Raw genomic sequence first — 27,205 nt, forward strand, 5'->3', positions numbered from 1 at the left:
TGCCTCATTCTAGGCATGCCGGGCTCCCGTCTTCCGTCCCAGAGCTGGGAAGCTCGGGAAATGCAGAGTGCTTTCGTTAGTGATGTGTGGTCAGCGGCGTTCGAGGCAGGGTTCTCTGCTCTACACTGTGAGTAGAGAAGGGACATGAAGAGCCTCGGGTACGGCTCAGTGACAGAATGTGGATTTAGCATGTGTGAGGCCATGAGGCTCATCTCTAGGTGAGAGGGGGAGACGGAAGAGAAGGGATTACATATCTGTTATAATTCTGTCTTCATTAGAGGCTTGCCCTGGCCCCGTGCTATGGAGGCAAGAGCCCTTAACGTTTGTAACTGAGGTGTTTGCCCCAGAGCGCTGAGGACTTTAATGGATGAGACGATTTAGCTGAAGCCATTTGTGTGAGCCTTCCTTCCGCTCTACAGGTCTACAGGTCTAGCTTTCCTTCCTCCCCCCTTATGAACCAGGCACCGTACACAGCTCTTCGCTCACTGCAAATCAAGGACTAGGCTAGGGGCGTCTCATGGTGGTGGAGCACTTACTTACCTCACATGCATGGGGTCTTGGGCTTAATCTTCAGAGCCCCTTCAAAGAAAGAAACAGGGAAAGGAAAGAAAGTTGGATTCCTGGGCCCGGCTCTAAGGGGTTTGTAGAGCATTAGATCTGGGACTCTCTTAGCACCTGTCACAGGTTTATAAGTAGCTAGAGACTCCTCTGGGCTGGAGGGAGGCAGAGGCGGGGCCAAGCCTTGCTGCTTTCACAATGGCAAAGGACCCACAGGACAGTAAAACCATAAACTCTGCAGACACCTTTGCTCCAGGCCAGGAGCCTTTGTTTTTCTGTTAGCTAAAAATAACCCTCATTCCATGCAGTCCCGTCAGTGTCTGGGCCTGATCAATAAATAGTAATTAGTTGCAGGGTATTGCGAGATAAATCTGTAATTTAGTGGCCTGTAGGCTGAGGCAGGAAGGATGCTGAGAATTCAAGGTCACCTAGACAACACCATGAGACCTTGGATGGATAGACGGGTAGACAGACAGATAGACAGGATAGAAAGAGCTAAATAACTGCAAATTTTCATTTCCTTCCCAGAGTTCAATGGTCAGGAGTCGGGCTCATTAGAGGATCGTTTAGATTTCTCAATTACGAAGATTTGTTTTATTTTTATTTATGTGCATGTGTTTCTTTTTCAAAGATTTATTTATTTATTTATTTATTTATTTATTTATTTATTTATTTATTGGAGCTGGGGACCGAACCCAGGGCCTTGCTCTTGATAGGCAAGCGCTCTACCACTGAGCTAAATCCACAACCCCTATTTATTTATTTATTTATTTTATTTATGTGAGGACACTGTCCCTGTCTTCAGACACACCAGAAGAGGGCATCAGATCCCATTACAGATGGTTGTGAGCCACCATGTGGTTGCTGGGATTTGAACTCAGGACCTCTGGAAGAGCAGCCAGTGCTCTTAACCGCTGAGCCATCTCTCCAGTCCTATATGTGTGTTTCTATGCCACGTGTGTGGGGTGCTCTCTGAGGCCAGATGGAGGTGTGGAATCCTTGGAACTGGACTTACAGGAGGTCGTGAAGCCAGTCACCTCACAGAATGAATGCTATAGGCTATAATGAATGAATGAATGCTATAGGGACTAAACTTGAGTGCCCTGGACGTTCTTAACCACTGAGCCTTCTCTGAGGTCCTAATGCTCGAGTTGATTTTGAAAGGCTGAATTTATCCATAGCTTCTTTTCGTCTTCCAGGATCTGTTTTTATGGAGTGTCTGCTTGCCTGTGTACCACGCTGTGTGTCTGCTCCTCTAAGAAGCCAGAACGGGCCATGGAAATCCCTAGAACTGTAGTTTATGGGTAGCCATGGACAGTGAGAACTGAACCCAGATCCTTAGCCTGAGCCGTGGGCACTCGTAACTGCTGGGTCACCTCGCGTGACAGTTGTACCACAGAAGCCAAGTTTGGCCTCCCATTGCCTCTTCCTGACTGTGTGCTGCGGTTACATGCCCAGCTCGTGTGTGTTCTAGAAATACTATGAGTGCCTTTAATCCTAGCACTCAGGAGGCAGAGCAGGTAGATCTCTGAGTTCGAGGCCAGCCTAGTCCACAGAGGGAGTTCCAGAACAGCCAGGGCTACACAGAGAAACTCTGTCTCAAGAAAACAAAAATAAAAAAATAAAAACAAAACAAAAACAAACCAGGAATCTCTTTAACAGGAAGCCAGGCTGTGTGTTGGTGGAGAACTAAGGCTCTTTTGTGCTGACGTAGTAGATTCTGTTATGATCCATTTAACCTGGCCCTTCTTCCACCTCGGTTTTCCCATCTATAAAATGGGGACAATAGCGACATGGACTGGGTGAGAAAAGGGGTAATATATATATATAAGACCACACACAAAGCAGGAGTTCACCCTCTCAGCCCTCTCCCTCCCCAATTGGGCTGACTTGTGAAAATGAGCTGAATATTCCACTTAATGCTTTCTGTTGGTAAGCCATGACACAGCATCATGTGAGGAGGGACGTGTGCCTGTCGGGCTCTCTGTCGACCACAGACAGGAAGCAAGTGGTCAGAAAGCAGAATTAACTGGCCGCCTTCAAGGGCACCCTACCTAGTCACACAAAAGGCCTGGGGACAAGGCTCCTTCAGCTCCAGGCACTGAACCCTTGTGTACAGGAAGGAGGCTTGGCTCTCCTTCCATGGAGGCCCAGCATTTGGGCTCTTTAAAGATCAGAACTTTGGGGGCTGGGGAGCTGACTCAACAGTTAGGAGCAGTTATTGCTCTTGCAGAGAACCTAGGTTCGGTTCCCAGCACCCACATGATGGCTCACTATAAGAACTGGGTCCTGATTGGCCGGATCATGGAGAGGGAGGTGTTTCCTGGGCTGTTTGCTTAGGAAGCTGCTAGGTGGGCCAGGGGAGATTACCCAGCTTCCCCCTTTTTGCTGAGGAGGAAGGGCAGTGGGCAGCCTGAACGTGGCCTCACTTTTCAGCCATTATAAAACCATTTTAAAACCCATGCTTTTGGGGTTTGCATTTCTAGGTCCTCCCCATGGTAGGGTGATCCAATGATTATCCCCCATTTTTAGGGGGCCTGAGGTACTCTGATGTTTGGACAGAAGTTGAGAGAATAGGAAGGGGTGTGTGGTCCTGCCCCACACTTGTTCTCAGGAAAAGGCCTGCCTAGGTGGGACTTTGTCCACTGTCCCAGTGAAGGGTCCTCCACAGAGGTCTCCCAAGTCCTATTTACTCTTGTTTGAAGTGGAAGTTAAAAGTGTCCATCCGGCTTGAATTATCTCTTCTGTAGCGCGTGTGTTGTGGAGGCCAGAGGATAACTCACAGGGCAGCTTTCTCCCTCTGCGTTTGTTCTGGAATTCAACTCAGGTCATCAAGCAAGTGCCTTTACTGTCTGAGTTGTCTCCCCAGCCCCCTACGTATAGGTCAGGGAGATGATGTATTGGATGCTTTAATGGCCTCGGTGTTAAGTGCTACCCAGATGTTAAGGCTGTTAATATGAACAGTGACATCCGTGGGCCAAGGGAGGACGAGAATGTCTGATGCTGTCTTCCACTAATCAGAATGCCTGAGTCTTTGGGGTCTCCTTTTATAGGCATCTTCCCACAAGTAGCAACTCTGATTTTGTTAGGCAGGGTCTTGCTGTCCTGCCCTGTCAGGCCCAGAGCTCTCCATCTAGACTAGACTGGACTGGAAAGGTCGTGACATTCTCCTGCTTCTACCTCCCGAGTGCTAGGTTTATAAGAATATGCCATTATGGGGCTGGGGATTTAGCTCAGTGGTAGAACGCTTACCTAGGAAGCGCAAGGCCCTGGGTTCAGTCCCCAGCTCCGAAAAAAAGAACCAAAAAAAAAAAAAAAAAAAAAAAAAAAAAAGAATATGCCATTATTCCTGGCTGCCCACAGTGACTTCTAAGAAGTGAGGTGGGCGGACCTTACGTGGAATTGCACTGGTCCACATACCTGCCTTCAAACCTGATGGCATTCTCAGGGTCACATGGGAATAGGTGAATTATTAAATTATCTAATTGTAAAATTAGAAATGAAAAAGTATCAATTTTTTTTTCTTTTTTTTTATTTCGGAGCTGGGGACCGAACCCAGGGCTAGGCAAGCGCTCTATCACTGAGCTAAATCCCCAACCCCAAAAGTCTTAATTTTTTTTTTTTTTTTTTTGGTTCTTTTTTTCGGAGCTGGGGACCGAACCCAGGGCCTTGCGCTTCCTAGGCAAGCGCTCTACCACTGAGCTAAATCCCCAGCCCCTTAATTTTTTAATATGGGAAGGTTGTAGACAAAAAAAATTCGAAGAGCAGTCTTTTGAGCCTTTCAGGTGGTATTCTCTACTGCTTCCTATTGGCCACAGAGCAGAGTCCTAAGGAGCTAGAGAGGTGTCCTGCGTCCGTGCGTACCTCACGTCTGTGTGTCCTTCCAGGTGGTATGAGGGGTTAAGTGTTAGTCCAGCTGCCTTGTTCCAGACTGTTTCACCATTTGGGTGTGTGTCCCTGCGTGTCCCTGCTCGATCACGAGAGGATAAGACAGAGAAAGGGAGAGGTCTGACTCTCTACTCAGACTCCGTGAGTGGGCAGCCCTCTGCTTCTAGACAACACCCCTCCCACACTCCACGGCTGCGCTGGCTGCTGCCCTGCCTGTCTGCCGGCCCAGACTACAGCAGTAACCATTATTTAGCCGGCAGCAGTGACCCAGGTATTCCCAGTTGGCCACAGCCCTGTGCTTCCTGCAGGCCGTGTGCAGGGAATGCTAAGGGCGAGAGGAAGCAGCAGAGAAAGCCTGGGAAGGGGAAGCCTCAGCACTCACCAGGACTCGTAGCTCTCCAGGGTTATGGGTTTGGCTCCTTCCTTTTTTGTTGTAAGAACATGAGTGGGTTTGCCCAGCTCCCTTACTCATTCCCTCCGCTGCCGTTCTCCAGGGTTAAGGAAAAGGCAGGACAGAGTCCTGGTAAACAAGCGAGAATCAACCGCTCAGCCTCCAGAGGGTGGGGCAGTCACCCTGCTGTTTGCCCGGGAGGATCAAGTGTTCAGCTTGTCTCTCTGTTTCATTCCTTCTACCTGGACCCTGGGCCTTCTCTCCCCTTGGTTTCCTCTGTGGGAGAGTAGGGAGTTGACCTCACCAAGGTTCTTCAAGCAGGGAGGATGTGTCCCATGAGGGTGCAGGAAGGACACTTAGAATCTCTGCCTGCTGCCTCTCTGCCTCCTATTTTTTCTGCCCATCACTTTCTGTGCATTTTATGATATACATTCCATATTTGAACAGTAATAGTTCTGTGTGCTTATTCTAAAGTACCATGTGCTTTGTGAGGACCGCGCTAAAGTCACCTGGGAGAATATTTGGCTGGCTTTTCAGCAATCCGGGGACTGGCACAGTCTTTGTGCCATGTGGTGACATTAGGCATGTGGCACGGGGCCAGTAAATAGCTGTAGTGGTTACTTTTGAGTCTAAGGAGAGCGAGAAGGATTCAGACCCTGCCACAGGGAAGCAAGCCCCACCTTCTCCCTCCTCATCTTCTCTCTTTATTTAGAGATCGTGTCTCGTGTAGCCAAGCCATTTTGCACGTTTTGTTTGTTTTGAGATAGGGTCTCACTGTGTAGCCCTGGTTGGCCTAGAACTTGTTATGTAGACTGGGATGGCTTTAAACTCACGTCTACTGGTCTCTGCCTGTGGTGATGTTTTTTTTTTTTTTGGTTCTTTTTTTCGGAGCTGGGGATCGAACCCAGGGCCTTGCGCTTCCTAGGTAAGCGCTCTACCACTGAGCTAAATCCCCAGCCCCTGTGGTGATGTTTTATATACCATGCCTGATTGTGTGCAGAATGTAGGGCTTTATGTCTGCTCTACTAGACCAAGCACTCCTTCAACTGAACCAGCCAATCCTTGCGTGGACTTCCTATAGCTGCTCTCTCCTTGTCCTGTGTGGTAGCACATAGCATTGAGGAAGTGAGTATCTGTGAGCTGAAGGGCAGCCTGGTGTACATAGTGAGACCTCGTCTCCAAGGGGAGGCTGCAAAGAAGGTTTACCTAGCTTGTCGTGGTTAAATCACTTAGAGAGCTGGTACGGTCTTTCTGTAGCTCTCCTGGAGTCCGTGTGTGTGTGTGTGTGTGTGTGTGTGTGTGTGTGTGTGTGTGTGTGTGTGGCCTTGCTCCGCCCCGCTGCCTCAGGAGCTAGCACAAGGGGCACTTACTGCCATGCCCAGCGTGAGTGGCCGTGGGAGAGGACTGATTGGCTCACCCATCCCTTCTGCCCTACAGATCAAATACCATGAGGAGTTTGAGAAGAGCCGCATGGGGCCCAGCGGAGGTGAAGGCATAGAGCCAGAGCGCCGAGAAGCCCAGGACAGCAGCAGCTACCGGAGGCCCACGGAGCAGCAACAGCCACAGCCCCACCATATCCCGACCAGTGCCCCAGGTGAGTGTAGGGAGGGGAGGAGGGGGCCTGAGGTCAAGAGAGTGGGGGCGGCTACATATACAGGCATCTATGCATATAGGTCTGCTCCCTAAAAATCTCATCTCCACCCCCGCCAAGGAGCAGGAGATCTGGAGTAGCAGATCCTGCTGTAAGGAGCAGACAGCCGTGCCTAAGACACTAATGAATGCGCATGCCTAGCCTTTGCTTTGGGGGGAGCAGTGCTGAGCAAGGCCCAAGTGGGGTTAGAAATTCATACCTTTGACCTCATAGGGGCTGGGGGAATGAATTTGGCAAAACACTTTCCGAGCCATCTCTTCTGTCTTCCAGTTTACCAGCAGCCCCAACAGCAGCAGGTGACCCCGTCCTATGGTGGGTACAAGGAGCCAGCAGCCCCTGTCTCCATACAGCGCAGTGCCCCAGGTGGCGGCGGGGTGAGTAATTGTCTGGAATAGAGAAGCCCCGGGGTGAAAGGGTGAAAGAGGTCACAGCTGCACGCACCTGTGTACGGGCGCACGCACGCACGCACGCACACACACATACATACACATGCAGGCGTGCACACACACATGCACACACGAGAGCTCACACATACATGCACACAGTGCACATATGCACACACACATGCATGAGTGATAAAGGTGAAATGTAGAGTTCTCACCTAATATACACAGGATCTTGGGTTCTTCTGACCCCCAGGGCCATGTCCCTTTCCCCAGAAAAGGATTATACTAACTTGTGTCTCTGTGTGAGCAGGAAGTAGCCTTGTGCTACTGTCTTGAGCCAGGCTTAGAGTAGGACGAGCCAGAGCCAGAGCCAGAGCCAGGCCTGGGGTGGGACTCACCAGTTTTGGGAAAATGAGCATCACTAAGCTGGGTGGCCCTGGGTGTGAAGCTCTGGCCTGGGTGTTCCGGGGTACCTCCCGCCAGGGTGCACTAGGCTGATTTCCACGCTGGGATTCAAAGCAACTCGTGTCAGAGTAGAAGAGAAATAAGGTGGCCTGGGATAAGTGACCTTTCTTTAGGGTGGAGGCAACAGGAGGCTGTGTGAAGGGTAAGGCAGCAAATGGCCTGCCCTATGCAGGGTAAGGGACAGAGCAGCAGAGTCAAATGGTACAAGGGGGACAGCAGGTACAAAGACCTTATAACAGAACATCCTTGGAATGTTCAGTGTCTTATGGGAAGGTCCAGGTTCCTGGAGACAGGAAGAAGTAGATGAGGTCAAGCCCTTTGGGTACCTGTAAGCCCATGGGAAGGAAGGCCTTTGAGACTAGTAATCTATACTGCACTACACTGCACGGCACTGCATGGCACTGCACTACACTGCATTGCACTGCACTGCACTACATACACTACACTATACGATACTACACTACACTGTACTACACTGCAGTGCACTGCACTATACTGCACTTCACTGCACCACACTATACTGTACTGCACTGCACTAAATTGTCCCGCATTATACTGCACTTCACTGCACTACACTGCACTGCACTACACCGCACTGCACTACACCACACTGAACTACACCGCACTGCACTACACTGCACTGCACTACACCGCACTGCACTTCACTGCACTACACTGCACTGCACTACACTACACTGAACTACACCGCACTGCACTGCACTACACTACACTGCACTACACTACACTGCACTGAACTACACTGCACTGAACTACACTGCACTGAACTACACCGCACTGAACTACACTGCACTGAACTACACCACACTGCACTACACTACACTGAACTACACCACACTGCACTACACTACACTGAACTACACCACACTGCACTACACGGCACTGCATTACACTGCACCACACTGCACTACACGGCACTGCATTACACTGCACTACACGGCACTACACGGCACTACACGGCACTGCATTACACTGCACTACACTGCACTTTTGCTTTATGAAAATCACCCTGGCAGTTGGGTACAGGTGTAACCTCAGCACTTGGGAAGGTGTGGCAGACGATTCACTGGGAGTTCAAGGCTAACCTGGTTACATAGCTTAGACCTTGTCTTGAACATTTTTCTCCTTTTTTTTTAAAAAAGGAGAAGTTCACCTTTGTGCCCATGTAGGGTAAATAGGAGGATAGCAGACTGAGGGGATGGGGTGTGTTGGGCGTTCGTGTAGAGGATAGCCAGAGACCGCAATGGCCATCTGGTTGGACATAAAAGGTAGTCAATGTACGGACCAGGATCTGAAAAGTGATTAGGCTATCTATACCTCTTTTTTGTTTTGTGGTGTTGAGAATTAAACCCAAGACCTAAGGATACAAGCTATGTAGCCCAGGTTGGCCTTGAACTGAGGATCTTGTCTTGTTTTAAATCTCAGTCTCTTGAGTGCTGAGATTCAAAATCCCATCTTATCATGCCCAGAATGGTATATTGCACTTTTTCTTAGGAATTTATTACTTTTTCTTTTGTGCATTGGTGTTTCACCTACTTGTGTGTATGTGAGTGTGTTGGGGCCCCTGGAACTGGAATTACAGTCATGAGCTGCCAGGTGGGTGCTGGGAATTGAACTCGGGTCCTCTGGAAGAAAAGTCAGTGCTCTCAACTGCTGAACTATCTCCTCAGTCCCTGTATATGTCACATTTAAAAGCCAATAGATTTGTGTCAAGTCTATAGGACTTTACTGTTGCTATGTGGAAACAGGTACAAGAGACTCCACCACAGAACCTACCCCAGGCTCCATCTTCTGGTTTATTGTTTCTTTCCCTCAAGGTCCCTGAGAGGTAGAGAGAAACACGGGGCTGGGAGTGACTTGGTGGAGCACTTGTCCAGCACAGGAGAAGGTCTGGGTGTGTGTGGGAGAGCCTACATCAAATACCCAGGCTAACCATTGGCTGTGCTCCCCAGAAACGGTACCGTGCAGTGTATGACTACAGCGCTGCCGATGAGGACGAGGTCTCCTTCCAGGATGGGGACACCATCGTCAATGTGCAGCAGATCGATGATGGCTGGATGTATGGGACCGTAGAGCGCACCGGTGACACGGGGATGCTGCCAGCCAACTATGTTGAGGCCATCTGAGCCCCGTGCTGCCCCACCCTGTCTTCAATGCATTCCATGGCATCACATCTGTCCTGGGGCCTGACCCATCCACCCTTCAGTGTCTCTGTCTCTTAAGATCTTCAACTGCTTCTTTATCCCCGCCCCTCCTCCAGCTTCCTTTGCCAACCTAAGCCTTGTTCTGCTCCTGTCGTGGGCTCCTTCCTCTGGCAGGTTTCCCTTGGACCAATCAACTGATTGATTTTTCTCTCTGGATGGAACAGGCTGGGCACTCTGAGGAGGGCAGGATTGTTCTGAGGAGGGTGGGATCACAGGGCTGGGCTGAAACGAGAGACCCATTAAGGAGATCGGTTAGACTGGGTGTGGTGGCATACACCTTTAATCCCAGCAGAGGATTCATCCCAGCAAAGGGGGGAAGAGGCAGGCAGATCTGTGACTTTGAAGCCAGTCTGGTCTACATCATGAGTTTCATGACGGCCAGAGCTATGTAGTGAGACCCTGTCTCGAGGGAGGAGGGACTGGTTAGCTCTTAGCTTCACTTCCCACCTTAGGCCCGTTGGAACCCCTGGCCCAGCTCCTCTGCACCCTTCTGCCTAGAGCTGGGGTGAGCTGCATACTCCTCATCCCACCAGGTGGGGCTCCACACATTCCCAGGGGGTGGGTGTTAAGGCCTCAGTTATGTAAAGAGCAATGTGATGGCCTTCCCCTAGTCCATCTCTCTGCCTCCTCAGGGCATCCAGGGGAGGGCAGACTTTCTGCTTCAGGCTGAATCCCTGCCCCTCTGTTCCTTCACACACTGGAGTGTGCCATTCTGCCCACACAAACCTAGGGCGGCCAAAGAGCTCCCCAGAAATCCCAGCTTGGGTCAGATTCTTGCCTTAGTTCTAGGGGCAGCAGCAGAAAGGAGGGAACGGGGTGTTCTCCTGGGCCCGATTGCTTCCCTCCTCCCCCAGCCTCCTGGGACTCATTATCTCCCTGGCTGGGAGCCTGCTGTGAAGGGTAGAGCAAGGGAAGCCTTTGGGACTTGACTGAGCTGTTTCTTCCTGCTCCGCTGGGGAAAGGTCTCTGTGTCTCCTATGGCCTTCCTTCCCTGGAACAAGGCTGGACTAGCCTAGAGCTCTGCAGTGACAGAAAAATGGCAAGAGTTTTCTGGAGCACAGGAGGCCCTCCCACCTCCGCAGTGAGGTGGGAGAAGGCTTCTGCGTTAGATGTGTGCTTTCCTGTCTTTGTGTCTGAGGCTACAGAGGGACCAAGTCACCCACACACTGTGGCACCTCACCTGAGGCTCTTCTGTCCTTGGAGCAAAGGAGGGAGTCCAGGGCTCCAAGGCTGGCGGCACCATCTCTGGGCTGGTGCTAAACTCAAGTTCCTCCTTTGCATCTGGGGCCCGGGACAGTACTCACTCGATTTCATTCATCTCGGGCTTTTCTTGTCACTCCTCCTGGGTCTCCTGACTCATCTTTACCCTGAGTGTGATGTCAGGTCCCTTTACATACTCAGACCCTGCTGCAGGTGACCTTTGAACCTGAAGACCTTGGCCAGGCTAGCAGTGTGGTGTCATGAGGGCTTGCTAGAGTAAACCATCTTCCTGCCTGGTCAATCCTTTTACCTCCGACCCTAGCCTGGGTGAAGGCAAGGAGTGTTCTGGTGGGCAACATGGGGAGAACCTTGTAGGAGCATCTCAGGAGCTACTGGGGAGGTGCCCCACCCACTCCACTTCCCCTTGATCTCAAAGCACAATGCGGTTCTGGGGACCAGGGTTCAGGGGCGCTTGCTCTTGGAGGGCCTGTGTTCAGGAGGTGCTACAAGCCTCCTGGTTCCTCTCAGCTGAGCCTCCCTTCCCAACATGTCAAGTCAGCTGCTCCTTTAGTGCCCTAGAACTGGGGGAGACTTTCCCACACCTGCAGAGGGAAGAGGAACTACCAAAGGTGCTGAGGGCCCCAAGCCTGCTGGAGTCCATACTTTTCCAGAAGCATCCAACCCTAGAAGAGCACAGAATCCCCAAGCCCATGGTCTCTTCCTTTGTAAAGGTCTTTTCAGCCAATCAAAACCCAGGAAAGAGGGCGCCTTGGCTAGACTGTGAACTTAACTTTTGTGGACCAATCCTGTAGCGCAAGAAGCCCCGTGGTGAGGAGCATGAGTTCTTCCCATGCTGCTTCCTGTCCCCTCCTCATGTCCCTCCAGGGAACATTTCATTTCCTAATAGCTGGACACAAGACAAAAAGAACCACCCCACAGAGCCTGTATTTAAACAGAAACAGAAGTGACCCTGTGAAGTCCACCTCTGTCTAACATTTCATCCGTGTTTTTGTGTGTGTGTGTGTGTGTGTGTGTGTGTGTGTGTGTGTGTGTGTGTGTGCGCGTGTGAAGCCACCACTCATCTTTTATATCGGATTGTCATCTTTCTTTGGTCTGTTTGGTCCCCTCCCTCCTGGCCTTGTGCTTGGGATCAATTCTTTCTGGCCTGTTATGATTTTTGAACATTGACTTGAACCACAAAGTGAATCTTTATCCTGGTGACTCAAATAAAAGTATAATTTTTACCTGCGGACTGGGCCTCTTCCTCTTTGACTCTGAAGTAACTTCTGCGTGTGTCCTGTTTGCCAGGGGGCATTGACCTGTCACTCACACTGAACCCAGTTAACCCTCAAAGAGAGACAGACTACTCTAGAAACCAAAGACACTTGCTCTTCCTACTCTGATGCTTGTTTTCTCCTTGAGGACATAGCCCAGCCCTTCAGTGGAATTCACCAATGACAGCTCTGCCCAGCCTGGGGAAATTGTCACAGTCAAGGCTGGCATTCCCTGAGTTCAGAGGCTTCTCACACTGTCACCCCTTTTCAGTTAAGCGTTTTCTTCCTTCTTTCTAGCTAGTGTACTCAGGGACAGTCACGGGTGTCATTCAAGTTCCTGGCCGCTGGGAGTGGGCTGCTCTACAAGTCTTCAAGCCAACCAGTGAGCTCAGCCCAGGCGCGTTCTAGCCCAGTGTACCACTGCCACGTTTGAATTGTAAATCAATTGCAAGTAGGACAGCCCACAGTGTCACAGAGACTGGATAAACCCTCCACAGGCCGTCTGGCAGGCAACGGGAGGCAGTCCTCCCACTCCTTCCATTTCTCGGTCCTGTGATGGCCGGTCCCCAGCCAGCTTGATTGCAAACACTGCAGCGTCTGCTCAGTGGCTCTAGGGAGGCACCTGTGGTAAGCAATACAGCATTCCTGGACCCTGACTCCTGGTTGGCAGCCACCTGGCCAGAGGCGTCATAGAAAGGGACATTTTCTACCTGGGTTTCACATGGAAGCATTCTCTGGCCTCAGGGAACAGCAGGTGAGGCGAGGGCTTGGCTGAATGAACTGCGTGTGGGGAATGTCCCAGGCAGAGGACAGAGATGGCAGCTTAGAGTTCCCAATAGCAGCAGCAGAGCCTGTGGCCCCGTGTAGCCTTGTCTGCTGGACTGCCTGCTCAGGAAGTCTCCCCTCTTGAGAGTGGCCTAAGTTTCGGTTAGAAAGGGGGTTACTAATATCTGGAGGCCTGGGCCCTTAAAAGAAAATATTCGGGGTGAGGCTAAGGACCAGACCTTAGAAATTGGCCTACAGAAATCCTTTACATTTTAGTAACTGTCAGTGTACAACACACAGCAGAAAGCATCAAAATACACCACTGTGGTGGGGCTGGGGATTTAGCTCAGTGGTAGAGCGCTTACCTAGGAAGCGCAAGGCCCTGGGTTCGGTCCCCAGCTCCAAAAAAAAGAACCAAAAAAAAAAAAAAAATACACCACTGTGGGGTGTGGGTTTATGTGCCTGTGTGTACACCAGAGGGCATGTGTGGACATCACAGGACAACTTACAGGAGTCCTCTTCACACTGCGGGCCCCAGGGATTGAACTCAGGTCCTCAGATTTGATGTAAGGCATCCTTACCCTTTGAACCCTGTCACTGAGTTTTAGTAAGACCCCATTCCCTCAGAAGAAACCACGTGAAAGCTGGCTGTAACGGCAATGCTCAGGAGGCTGAGAGGTAGAGGCAGAAGTCAAGGGCTAGCCTGGGCTACTTGAGACTATCTCAAGACAAAAAAAACCCAATAATTAATAATAATAATAGCAATAATACAAAACAAACAAAAAACCCAAAATCCCACTTGGATTTGCATTTCCAGACATTACCCAGGAGTGGGGTGTGTGGGCTTCTTGCTGCTTTCTCTGAGGATGTCACTGGGTAAATTCAGAAGATCCAGAGAAAACAATTGGGGGCAGCAGCAGCACATGGGGTAGCAGGAGACCTCAGGTGACACAATTAAGCTTAGGCTCCGAGGATCTCCCAGACCAACAAGGCAAGCCAGTGTGGGGTGGGCTCCAAGAGAGAGTATGCATTTAGGAATGTGAGAACATCGCTTTGACTCCTGCCCCTGTTGACAAGATGTAAAATTTATCAGGCAAGCTCTTGAGTTCAGGCTGTAAAAGACTTTGCACCAGTTGAAATGACCCTACGTGCGCCATACCTGGCACAGTGGAAAAACTCACGTCCATGCCCAGGGTCGCAGCGCCCCCCCCCACCCCCGCCCAAGACGCCCGTGAGACTTTCTTCCATGTTCTGTGAATTAACCAATGGCCCACAAAACTGGTAACAATTAGTTTTCTGAGTTAGATTGCCAGAAATGTGTGAGAGGAAGCAGGAAGAAGGCAGGCAGAAGAATCCATTCCTAAGGGGTCTGTAGAGATCCTCCGCTCACACCTTCCGGAGCACCCCACTCAGTGCAGAAACTGTATCTAAATAGAGAGAGCGTTTCCACACGAAGGGGCGGGGCTGCCTTCCTGGGAAGAAATTGAACCTCTCCGGTTTTGCCTGTCTAAAAGTAGCTGTTCCCTGGTTACCCACCGTGGGCTTTGTGATTGGCTGGCTGTGATGGTGGAGGTGGAGAGTAAGCTGCTGATGGAGTTGCAGCATCCCTTAGCCTCGGGTCCCTGGGAGGGGGAGGGAACAGGAAGCGGGAGGGAGTAGGAGCCATTTCTCCGCGCTGACCGATCTCCACACTTGCAGTTCCCACTTCCCGGGAATCTAGGGGGCTCCTCTGCTTAGTACTGAGCCATGCTGGATATCTTCATCCTCATGTTCTTTGCCATCATAGGCCTGGTGGTTCTGTCCTACATAATTTACCTGCTCTAGTGGCCTGGAGCCGCAGGGGCTGCGAGGGGAAGGATGGAGCTGAAAGGCCGAGCACCCTGCTTGCGGACGCACCGGTGGATTTTGGCTTCTGGTCATTATTCGGGTATTGATTAAATAAATAAATAAATAAATAAATAAATAAAAGCTTGGTTTTGTATCTATTTGTCATACACATTGACGTAGCATTTCTTGGTTCAATCTGAGAAGAGTAAGAAAAGAAAGGTCAGCTTCCTTTGGAATTGATTTAAAATGTGATTTCTTAAAATTAAAAATAAACTTCGCTATAAATAAAAAATAAATAAATAAAAGTAAAATGTACTAGGTTTTAGGTGGGAGGGGGAGGGATGGAAAGATGTACTGGGGTGGGGTGGGGACAATCATTTCCTAATTTCCTCTTCCAGGTAGATGCAAAACCAAGTTGTCCATTCTCTCCTGGCAACGACTACAGTACATCCTTCTGTGTGGGCAAGGCAACTGTACTCATTCATTCACTGCAGCAGGCACGACTGCATTCATTAATTCACTGCAGCAGGCACGACTGCATTCATTAATTCACTCGCGATTAACTCCCACTTGAGAAAAAACAGCAAATGACACTTACTTGGGGTAAGGGGTGGGGGAGGTGCCCACTTTTCCCTAGTCGTGTGGGCACAGTTTGGTGTAGAGGGATGGGATGTTGGTTCTCAGAGCTCTTGCTAGTGCCCCTCCTGCAGTTCCCAGCTGACCATTCTGTTTTTGGGTTTCCCACAGCTCCTGTGCGGGGTCCAGCAAGAGGCCCCTTACCAACGACAGCAATCCTGAGGCCCAACTGACTTCTTCCAGTGTATCCAGATGTGGCTGACCCTTGGCAAGCCGGCATTCTGTGAGGCAGGGGCACTCTTGGGGACATCAGGATGCGTGCGATTGAGCTGTAGACAGGGTGTATTGTGAAATGGAAGGTTGGAACAGTGAAGCCAGAGTTGAGAGTGCCCAGGCATTCACACGGGCAGCCTTTCCTTCCACCTAAAGGCAACTGCACACGATCCTAAGATGTTCTTCCCTTCCTGTTTTCCCTTGTAAACTCAAGGGCAAACTCTGATCAGTAGTTTACAGTTTGTACAGGCTGAGGATATGTGGTTTCCCTTGATCTTCAAACCACTCCACCCCCAAAATCCTGTTATTTGAATTCTTTGAGATTTATCATTTCTTCCCTGCTTTTCCCACTTATTCCCAGCTCCTTAGTTGACTAGAGGCGCATGGTTGTGAAGTCTTCATTCTTTGTGCCCACCTATAAAGCACTGGGACAAAATGGCAGTATTAATTTAGGAGAAAAAATTATCCCCAATGGAAGGGTCTGAAAACGTTTTAAGAGTTTTTAAACATTCCTTTATCCTAAAAAACAAAAACAAACAAACAAACAAAAAAAAAACCCAAAAAAACAAAAAAAACCCAAAGTTGTTATTTCCTTGTCCAGTTAAGGTTGAAAAAAACTGTATCTTAGGTTAGAGTAGATTTGACCCCAAATCTGTGGTATCTATTATTTCCTTGAAGACTCCATCATAATTGTTCTGCATTGATTTTCTTTTTTAGGTTAAAAATAAACAAGGAAAAAATGAATAATTTCTTGTAATAATATTTTGTCCAATTGCTATTTTTAAGAAGAAAAGCCAAGTATGGTGGCAGAGTATGGTAGCACATGCCTATAATGCCAGCACTTGGGAAAAGAGACGAAGGATCAGGTGTTCAAGGCCAGCCTTGGCTACATGAGATTCTATCTTCCAGAAAGAGAGGGGCTGGAGAGATGGCTCAGCTGTTAAGAGTCCTTGTTGCTTTTGCAGAGGACCCTGTTTTGGTTCCCAGCACTTATATGGTGGCTCACAGTCATCTGTAACTCCAGTTCCTGAGAATCTGATATTTTCTGGGATTGCATGTTCTGTACACACAAGTGGTGCACAGACATACAGGAAGGCAGAACACCCGTATACATAAAATAAAAATAAAAGAGAGGCAGAAAGTGAGGTTGTATAATTTATGCCACAAGTTTGCATCTTAAATTCCTTCCTGGACAAGCTTTCTTGTGGTTATCCTCTAGTCCTGGAGCTGAGGCAGGAGGACTGCTGTCAGCAGCAGAGAAAAAGCTCACCTCTTCCCATTCTCTATTTCTGCAATGCTCAGGATTGAACCCAGGGCCTCACCCATGCTAGCCAAGTACTCTACCAGCTCCAGCCCAAGACCCTCACATCTTAAAAAGAATGGTGATTTGATCCCCAGCTCCGAAAAAAAGAATAGAAAAAAAAAAAAAAAAAGAATGGTGATGGCTTCAGGCCCAGCACTCATGAAACAGAGGCAGGCGGGTCTCTGAGTTGGAGGACAGCCTACTCTGCAAAGTGAATTCCAGGACAGCCAGGGCTTACTCAGAGAAACTCTGTCTGGAAAAAAAAAGCCACTAAAAAGATATAATCTAGACAAGAAAGAAACATTAATTCTGTCTATGTCACAGAGCCATTTAAACTCTACAGCTTTAGTCTTTTTCCTAGACTCTAAAAGATTTCCTGGGGCTGGAGAGATGGCTCAGCGGTTAAGAGCACTGACTGCTCTACCAGAGGCCCTGAGTTCAAATCCCAGCAACCACATGGTGGCTCACAACCATCTGTAATGAGATCTGATACCCTCTTTTCCTGTGCCCAAAGACAGCTACATTGTATTCATATACAATAAATAAATAATCTTTAGAAAAGATTTCTTATCCTTTCCAGTGTTAAAATGCTAAAACAGCCAGAACAGCTAGGCTAACACAGAGAAACCTGGTCTTGAAACAAAACAAACAAATCTAAAACTCTAGCTAAGTAATGGGACAACCCTGAGTCGTTACCACTTCTCCCAGCCTTCCCCAGATGGCCTTGTTTGTTCCAGGGTCTTGCTGTGGAGCCCAGGCTGGCCTCAAACTCACAGTCCTCCTGCCTCAGCCTCCTGAGTACTGAAATTACGGGTGTGTGACCATCTTCACACAAGAATTTATAGTGAAAAATTCAACTGCAAGATAAATTTGAGGAGGAAATAGATTTATTTACTGCAAATATATATCACCGGTAATTTGTCTAAGGTGTTAGGACATATTAAGAAACGTGATACTATGTGACAACATGGGCTTAAGACAAATAATGGGCAGATTCACTGCTGGGATGAGCAGAGGCCTGAGCATTAATATATTTAGGGGGTTACCTTCAGGGGCACCCTGACATTTCCCTCTAGAGTATCTCTCTAACTCTAGCATAATCTTATTATTTCAAACTCCAATTCCTTCCTTCTTCCTCTCCTCCCTCTTTCCTTCCCTGTTTGGGAGGAGGATGCAGCCCAGGCTGGCCTCAGACCTGAAATCCTAACAGCCTCCACTCCCAGAGAGCTGGGATTACAGGGTTGAACCACTGTGCCTGGTCCAAACTACAACTTTCTACTAAGATAGCAGTTCTGTATCCTTACCTAAGCAAGTACCAAGGTTTGAAGGGGTCCAAAGTACAGAGTTAATTATGGTGATTAAATCTTTATGGCATAGTCTCTAATCAAGTTTCACTCTGAAGTTCTATGAGACCGAAGTTCTTTACTCTGTATCCATATAAAACTGAAACAACTTGTCAGTAATATCGCACAAGGGCAAAGAGGCTAACCTCAGAGAAGGTGCATACATATGCCCCCAGACATGGGCACAGCGTAAGATCACTTATCCTTTAATTGCTTTAAATTTTATTTTACCTTGTATTTTTGTGTTGCATGCCTGAGTGTACGTCTGTGTACCGTGTTACTGCAGGAACCCAGGAAGGTCAGAAGAATACGTCAGATCCCCTGGGACTGGGATCCAGATGGCTGTAAGCCTCCCTGTGGGCTCTGGGAACTGAGTGAATCTGTGTTCTCTGCAACAGCAGTAAATACAGTAAATACTCTTAACCATCGAACCATCTCTCCAGGCCCAGACTAGCCTTTTTAAAAAATGTTATTTATAAAATATCATAGTTAAAAAAAAAACTCTGTGTGTGTGTGTGTGTGTGTGTGTGTGCGCGCGCGTGAGTCCTGTGTGTGGAGGTCAGAGAACAACTTGTGGGGAGTCTGTTTTCTCCTTACATTATCTGGATCCAGAGAATTAAACAGGTCTTCAGGAACAGGCAGCTTTATGTCTTCCTAGTTTTAAGAAATAAACATTGAAGAGCTGTTACTTTGTGCTTACACACCCAGACAACAACATACCCAGAAATAACAGTAGGTTTCCTGTTGTGTTGTTTTGTTTTTGTTTCCTCAAGACAAGGTCTCACTATACCTGAGGCTGGCCTCAACTTGCCATCATTCTGTTTCAACTTCTCCAGAGTTAGTATTGTTTGGTTTGGGTGAACTTATTTGCTTTAAATTCATTATTATTTTATATCTATGGGTGTTTTGCCTGCATGTTTGCCTGTGCACCACATGCATGCCTGGTGCCAGTGGAGCAGAGGCCAGAAGAAAGTGGAATCTCTTAGACTTGTTTACAGACAATTGTGAACTGCAGATGGGTATTAGGAATTGAACTTGGTCCTCTGCAAGAGTAGCCACTGTTTTGGACTAGAGATGTGGCTCAGTGATTGAGAGCACTGACTGCTCTTCCAGAGGTCCTGAGTTCAATTCCCAGCAATCACATGGTGACCCACAGAGTATCTGTAATGGGATCTGATGTGTTCTTTTGGTATGTCTGAAGACAGCAACGGTGTACTCATATAAAAATAAGTAATCTTTTAAAAAAAAGAACACCAGATAGATAGATAGATAGATAGATAGATAGATAGATAGATAGATAGATAGATAGAGTAGACACTGTTTTAACTGCTGAGCCATCTCTCATTTTAGGTAGGTCTCCTCAAGCTTCTGGGTTTAAGCCTGCCACTCAAATAGAAAACAGCTGGCCACTGTTGTGTTAATTTGAATAGGTTTAGTCTCCATAGATTCATGTGTTTGAATGCTTGGCCCACAAGAAACAACAGTATTCTGAGGTGTGTCCTTGTCGGAGGAAGTGCGCCATCGTATAGGTAGGCTTTGAGTGCTACATCCAGTGTGGAAGAGACAGTGTCTCCTACTTGTCTTCGGATCAAGATTCTCGGCTCCTTTTCCAGCACCATGTCGGCCTGCACACTGCTATGCTTCCCACCACGATGATAATGGACTGAACCCTGAAACTGTAAGCCAGCCCCAATGAAATGTTTGCCCTTATAAGAATTGCCATGGTCATGGTGTCTCTTCGCAGCAAAGCAAAGCCTAAGACAACTATGTACCATAAGCTGGCCTTGAACATGTGGCAATTCTCTTGCCTGTCTCCCAAGTACTGGGATGACAGGCATGAGCTACTATGTCTAGATAGAAAATGTTTTATGTCATATTTAAACTACATATATATTGGGATTCTCAAGCACAATAAAATATTAAAACCTTTATTTGTGTAAAGTTTTGTATATATTTCACAGATCTCTGTCACAGGATCATCAGGTAAAATAGATCTTATATTTGGCTTATGCCAGTGCAATAAAATGTATCTAAACAACTGTAAATTATGCTGCAAAAGTTAAGATGACATAATGCTAAGAATCATGACACAAATATTTTTGACGAAATTATAGAAGTGATATAATTTATTTTAGGAAAATTACTGAGGATAAATTTTGAGAACATTAAAGAGAAGAGGGAAATACTGCAAAGTCAGACACCCACAGTGTATTTTTCCCAGTGTGTGGACCCAGAATGGAAGTTTATCATCTTGAAATGGAGCTGAAAAATTTAAATCTATTAAGTTTCAGGGAAAAAAGACTGCTTTTCAAAAATGGTTTAAATTTAGCATTATTTGAAATGTAAAATTTCTTAGCATATCATTTAAACTTGAAATTACAGTAACATTTTCATTAAGCATAGCCGAGGTGGAAACTATTTCTTGCTTTGGCTTTTCCAGACTTCGTTTTCGTAAGGTTGAGAACCACTACCTCCTTTCTCTCCTCTTTCTCTCACTCTTGGTTTTTTAAGAAAGTTTTTCTCCGTGTATCCTTGGCTGTCCTGGAACTCACTTTATAGACCACGCTGGCCTCGAACACAGGGATCCACCTGTTTACCTCCCAAGTGCTGGGATTAAAAGTTTGCACCACCTGCTATCTAAAATCATCTAAGGATCACTTACCTATCTTGGACCCTGGGTTGTATCTGCTCCCTTCATGACTGAAAGGAAAAGAGGGAGGGAGGGATACACTGAATTTGTGTAGTTTCAGGAAGTTGCTGGCAATAACAGTAATATTTGCTTATTTAGGGGTTTGGAACTGGCATTAAACTGATAATTATAACATCTATTTTAGCAGCAGTTGGAATAATGCTTGGGAATTTTCTCTCTGAACTAAAGAGAACATTTTACAGTGTTGCACTACTTACAGACTACTGTTCAATTGATGAGTGGTTTCTAGTAAATTAAGTTAATGTTCGGATGCCACACTGTTAAGGCTAAGATAGATATAACTGTCTGCAACACTGTTTATATAAGACAGTTCCCTGGAGCTTGCAGGGTAGCTTAGGAGTAGAGTGTGTGTAGCATGCCTGAGGCTCTAAGTTCCTTCCTTAGCACACACACAGGCCTGGGATATGCTCAGAGGTACAGTGCTTGCCTAGCATGTGCAAGGTGCAAGCTTCAGTTCCCCTTTCCCAGTGTTTGAAAACAAGTGCTCACTTTTGTCTTGTTTTGAGACAAGGTCTTGCTGTGCATGCAATTCTGACTGGCCTGGAACCTGATCTGTACAGCAAGCTTTAAAGTAACAGCAGCCTTCCTGCCCCTACCTCCCAAGTGCTGGGATTATAGGCATGCAGCCAGTCTGATAATTCATCCTTAAAAACCACTGTAGGGTTTAATTGATAGCTTAGCCAGGCATGGTGGCACAAGCCTTTCATTCCAGTACTCAGGAGGCAGAGGGATCTCTGTGAGTTTCAGGCCAGTCCACTCTGCATAGTGAGTTCTACACCATCCTAGATAGTAATGCCTTGTTTTTAAAAAAGAAAAAAAAACAGCTTAAATAAATACAAGTACACTACAGAAATTCAATGAATGAAACAATAAGAAACTCTAAACATATTAGAAATATTTCTAGTTTAAACTTAATTTTATTAAAATAAATAAGAAATTAAATAAAGTTGAACAAATAGAATATTAGTTTTCAAAGATGTTTGGCATAACACAGTGCTTTTGAGAGAATACTGCACTCTGCTAGTAGTTACTGAAACAGTCTCCAGTCAGCACAGAGGCTGTCAAGGCATGTACAAATCTGCAGTCACGTGACTGAGTACTGTTCACAGAAGGATGCTGACCTTGAGGCTAACCACATAAAGACAGTAGTAGTGTTTATTTCTCAGACATAAAGTGATTCTGTCGCTACACCTTCTACTGGGTACCTCCTGCTTGCTCTGTTCTCCAAAGGTGAAGTTTCCCTAGCAATAAACTATTATTGACAAAGACCTAGGAGTGCAAACAGAGTTGGCCAGGCGCACAGGATAAGGAACTTCTAAGCAGGTGCCTGATGGACAGAGCTGACCTTTGCCACCAGAACACACACACCACCACTTAGGAACTAAGAGGACAGATGGCATCACCACAACAGTGTGCTACAGTGCATGGTTTCACATGGTTAACATAGTCATCACAAGATACAGACTTCAGTTCCTGACATGAGTGGCGTCACGGTATGCCATGTGTACAGAAAGAACAGTAACAGCTATGTCGTGGTGCACTGACTTTCCCTCTGGTAAAGGTTAACCCACCAAAAAGGAAAAGACGTTTTGGGAGCCTGGGTCTCCAGGGATCACAGTGACTGGAGATGATTGCAAAAAATGACAGAAGAAATTATCTGTTTAGTGGAAAGTTTACAATGTTTTTATGACTTTTTAGTTAATTCCTGTCTAGCCAGTTCTAGCATTTTAGTCTACCAATTTTCAAATGTTCCATTTGTGTGTGTGTGTGTGTGTGTGTGTGTGTGTATGTGTGTGTTTAATCAGACTGCTTGTTACTTAAACCTCTGTGCTATACAAATGTTACTCAAATTAGTGTCTCCCTCTCTCTCTCTTTTTTTTTTTCCTTTTCTTCTTTTCTTTTTTTAGGAGCTGGGGACCGAACCCAGGGCCTTGCGCTTGCTAGGCAAGCGCTCTACCACTGAGCTAAATCCCCAACCCCCCTCTCTCTCTTTTAATGATTTATTTATGAGTACACTGTAGCTGTCTTCAGACACACCAGAAGAGGGCATCAGATTCCATTACAGATGGTTGTGACCCACCATGTGGTTGCTGGGAATTGAACTCAGGTCCTCTGGAAGAGTAGTCAGTGCTCTTAACCGCCGAGCCATCTCTCCAGCCCCTTATTCTCTCTTTAAAACTCAAAATCACTTTTTTTTTAAATGACAAATGTACTTAGCAAAATCAATAACCAGGTTGCTGAATTGTGGAAACTGCAGATTCACTCCCAAATTTACTTTATCTACTATTAGATAAAGAATTTGCCAATTTACTTTTTAGAGATAGAAAAAAGGAACTGGGCAATTGTGGCACACGCCTTTAGCCCGGCACTTGGGAGGTAGAAGCAGGTGGACCTCATGAGTTCAAGGCCAGCCTGGTGTATAGAGTAAGTTCTAGGACAGCCAGAGCTACACAGAGAAACAGCCATGTCTCAGGAAGAAGAAAAGTCATTACTGCAATCATGGCTTGATTTTCTTTCAGATTTAAACTCAGAAGTAACCAAGATCAACAACTTTACATGAATTGAAAAGAATTTATAGCAGCGAGTTATGTCAACAAATATGCAAGAAGAGTCAAATCCCAATAAAAGAAAATTTAAATTAGCAGGATTATAGCTCAGTAGTAGAATGATTATCTAGCAAGTGTGAGGCTCTGAGTTCAATTCCCAGTACAGACAATAAACTGTTTTAATTAAAACATGCTTCTTTGGTAAATTTTCTGAATTGTGAAGACTTTTGTTATTAAAAGCAAACTTCAGAATGATGCATTTCTTTCTCTAAGAAAATGAAATTATCTTTTCTTTTTAAAGATTTATTTATTATACATAAGTACGCTGTACTTATTTTCAGACACACCAGAAGGGGGCATCAGATCCCATTACAGATGGTTGTGAGCCACCATGTGGTTGCTGGGAATTGAACTCAGGACCTCTGGAAGAGCAGTCAGTGCTCTTAACCACTGAGCCATCTCTCCAGCCCGAAAATGAAATTATCTTTTAAAAAGTTTTATATTATTATATGTGTATGGGTATTCTCTGTGCATGGGAGGGATGAACAGATGTGTACCATGTCTAATATGCCTGCACAGGCGGAACTGGAGTTACAGATGGAGGTAGGTTGCCACGTGAGTGACAGAGACTGAACTGGGTTCTCTGTGAGAGCAGCCTGCAGTAATCTTAGCCTCCTAAAATGCAATTATCCACTTGTCAGGCTCTTCAGAGCTAGATGTGGTGGCACACACCTTTAGTCCCAGCACTCGGAAGCAAAGGCAGGTAGATCTCTGTGAGTTCAAAGCCAACCTGGTCTGCATAGTGTGTTTCAAGACAGCCAGAGGTATGTAAAGAAACTCTTTAACTCAAGGAATCTAAAATAGTAAATGAAAAAAAGTAAGTATAATCTTTAAAATACTGTTCCCAGTAACATCTGCTTCTTTTCCCTTTCTTTCCAAGAAAATGTCAGCTTGAAATCACCAGTGTTTGATAAGTAAATCTAGTAATCTTTCCAAAGTGGGTATGGGAGTGTCAGTACAGAGAAAGAGTGAGGTGTTACTTTGTACTCTGCCACTTGCTGTTACCATGGGCTGCCAGGCTGTTGGTTACAGATCAATTCTTTACCTGAACAGAAGAAAATTAAATGAGGAAAAAAAGCAAGAATGTTTCCCTCCCTAAATCTTCAAATAAACTCTGGAGAAAAAAACAAAAATCTTCCCACTAGTGAAATTATACATAGACAACAAAAAGGCAATTAATTTTGATCCTTTCATATTATGAGTGTTTTTGTTATTGAAACAGTAAAAGCCTGAGATCACAATTTTTCTCCACAATTTTCACTGTCCTCAGTCTTATCAAATATTCACTGAGCCTTTTGTTAAAACTCATGACTTTTCTTTTTTTTTTTTTTTTTTCCTTTTTCTTTTTTTTCCAGAGCTGGGGACCGAACCAGGGCCTTATGCTTGTTAGGCAAGTGCTCTACCACTGAGCTAAATCCCTAACCCCATGACTTTTCTTTATATCCCACTGCTGACAGTGATCTCCTGACCTCCCAGTATGCGGAGGAAAAGCAGGGCAGCCTCTGAGAATCGAGTGGGAAGGTGAGTGTGGGGTGGGGAAGCTCAGTGGTGAAGCGCTTGCTTAGCTGTGCAAAGCCCTGGGTTTGACTGGAAAAGAGGGAAGGGAGCCACAGGAGGCCCCTCACTATAGCCCCTTGGGAGGCAAGTGGAGGAGAAGGTGAGTGGTAGGTCTACTCTATGGGCCTAGAGTTTCTGGGGTCCACACACATGCTGTCCTCTTGCCCTGCCCCTCTCTCTGTGCACACTCTCACAGTCTGTGCTGTCAGTCCCCACCATCAAACCCCACTTTCCGGGACTGGGAGGAGTCTTACCAGGAAGAGCAGTGAGTTGTGAAGATTGTTCTGGCAGCAGAAGAGCTACTTGCTTTTATTATGTTTTTCTCCTGCTTGCAATTTACTGCTCTAATCCCAAGGGAAGTTACAAGATAATTCCATTATCTGAAAACTACAGTTCACACACACACACACACACACACACACACACACACACACACACACATTTGTAGACCTTTTGTATGATTGTCTTGCAGGAAATATATGCACATGTGTCTTTACATATATAAATATACAATATATATTATCTACACATACTTATTTTGGACTTTGTTAGTTCATACAAATATAAATGAATATAAGATTGTTTTGTAACCATATGCTAAGAAGGTGGTAAAGAGTGTTACTTACATAATGTACATTCTAAAAGCTAGTATTACAAATCCTGAGAGAACACGTGGGCAAAGTGAACAGAGAGCACTAGTCATTGAGTGTGGAGCTGCTCTTAATAAGGCAGAATTAGTTCTTGCTTCGCAGCCATATAGATAGGTCGGGTCGGCTGCAGATTCGTGGACAGTTAATACTCTGATTTTGTTTGATGTTATATTTACCAAGACCTGGAGAGCCAGAACTTGTTTTCCAGAAAAGTTGCAATATATTTTTAGGTTTGCCTGCTATTTTCTAATAATCAAAGTGAAACAGTTACAGCCAAAGTTCTGTGCAACTGGAGTTTCTGGTTAATTAGATTCTCAAGAGCCCAATAGGTGCTATACTTGGATGTGAAAAAGCCTCACTCTCCTGAATGCCAGTCCAGGCGAACATACTCTTTAAGAGACAAGCTTCCTGACTTAGGAAGAGACAGCATTCATGGTCAGATACAGCACCTCCTTATGGAAGTTTGCCTGAGCATGGAGAAGATGGAACAAATTCAGGAAGCCTCTGTCATCATCATCACGCTCTCCTGTGAGACATACACATGGACAGAAAGCAGAGAAAGGGAAAAGTTAAACATTTTAACACATGGCTCAGGAATGTAAGATGGTCTAAGTGTCCCTAATAATATTTAAACAAACATTTTTGTCAGTGATTCTTACTAAGCCTCATTAACCACTAGAGCCATGAAATCAGACGCTAGAGAGAAAACACGGGCAAGGACCCTGCTCTATGCTTCGGTATGTCTCAACTTTATGACCTTGGATGAGTCAAGTTCTATCTGTGATTCCTATGAAACAGGGATAATGAGGAGGATATCAGTTAGGAGAGTCAGAAACCAACAATTTTTTGCAGAGGATCCTGGTTCTCTCTCAGCACCCGCATGGTGGCTCACAACCATCTATGACACCTTCTTCTGACCTCTGTGTATCAGGCATGCACATGGTGCACAGATAAAATAAAATAAAATAAAAACAACAAAAAATTTAAAAAATGTTTCAAGGGCTGGGTGTGGTCATGCACCCCCTTAATCAGAACACTGGGGAGGTAGAGACAAGTGGATCTCCTTGAGTTCCAAAAAAAGCTTAAAATATCAAACAAAAACCCCCACACAGGGTAAATTGTGTTGGCCACCAAACTAACTTAATATCTATTATCTAGGCCTACTGTGGTGGTGTGTGCCTTTAGTCTCAGCATTTGGACAGCAGAGGCAGTCAGTAGATATCTGAGAGTTCAAGCCTATTCTGGTCTACACAGAGTGTCCTAGGGGAGCCAGGACTACATAGAGAAAGACCCTGTCTCAAAAAACCAAAACCAACTCCTCCCCTTGCCCCCTAGCTAGGATCTCACTCCTGTGCATTGTCTACGCTTACCAGACATAACGGGCTGCAGCATTTCCATCGTGACACAGGCAAAGGCATTTGCTACACTCTGCAGGAAGCTCTTTCTCTCTGTTGCAGTGTTGAAGACTTTGCAGACTTTTTGCATCATTCTAACTGTCCAGTCCATGCAGTACAACTCTTTCTCACACACCTGATTCAGATGCACAGAGTAACACGATCA

At 46.4% G+C, this 27,205-nt stretch overlaps 3 protein-coding genes across 8 annotated transcripts in view; 2 read left to right on the plus strand and 1 right to left on the minus strand.

Moving 5' to 3' along the window:
- The window catches only part of Lasp1 (LIM and SH3 protein 1), a 40,479-nt gene extending 28,466 nt beyond the window's left edge, over positions 1–12,013 (plus strand). The window contains 3 exon segments of one of the 2 annotated variants that reach the window (NM_032613.3): positions 6,275–6,431; positions 6,759–6,862; positions 9,310–12,011. In NM_032613.3, the coding sequence (NP_116002.1) occupies positions 6,275–6,431; positions 6,759–6,862; positions 9,310–9,483 (435 nt within the window). In that variant the 3' untranslated portion in view covers positions 9,484–12,011. 2 annotated transcript variants of the gene reach the window in all.
- Positions 12,014–14,424: 2,411 nt separating this feature from the next.
- Positions 14,425–20,051, plus strand: LOC139440229 (uncharacterized). 2 transcript variants are annotated; one of them, NM_001436227.1, is given in 2 exon segments: positions 14,425–14,727; positions 15,375–20,051. In NM_001436227.1, a coding segment is annotated over 1 exon segment (78 nt). In that variant the 5' UTR covers positions 14,425–14,546; the 3' UTR covers positions 14,625–14,727; positions 15,375–20,051.
- A 1,678-nt stretch (positions 20,052–21,729) lies between these two features.
- Fbxo47 (F-box protein 47) overlaps positions 21,730–27,205 on the minus strand; it is a 35,017-nt gene continuing 29,541 nt past the window's right edge. For all 4 annotated transcript variants that reach the window (XM_087573167.1, NM_001436225.1, NM_001436226.1 and 1 more), the window contains 2 exon segments: positions 27,016–27,175; positions 21,730–26,171 (listed from right to left, as the gene is read on the minus strand). In XM_087573167.1, the coding sequence (XP_087429293.1) occupies positions 26,059–26,171; positions 27,016–27,175 (273 nt within the window). In that variant the 3' untranslated portion in view covers positions 21,730–26,058.

Source organism: Rattus norvegicus, chromosome 10, assembly GCF_021556685.1.
Source record: "Rattus norvegicus strain SHRSP/BbbUtx chromosome 10, alternate assembly SHRSP_T2T, whole genome shotgun sequence".
Lineage (NCBI taxonomy): Eukaryota > Metazoa > Chordata > Mammalia > Rodentia > Muridae > Rattus > Rattus norvegicus.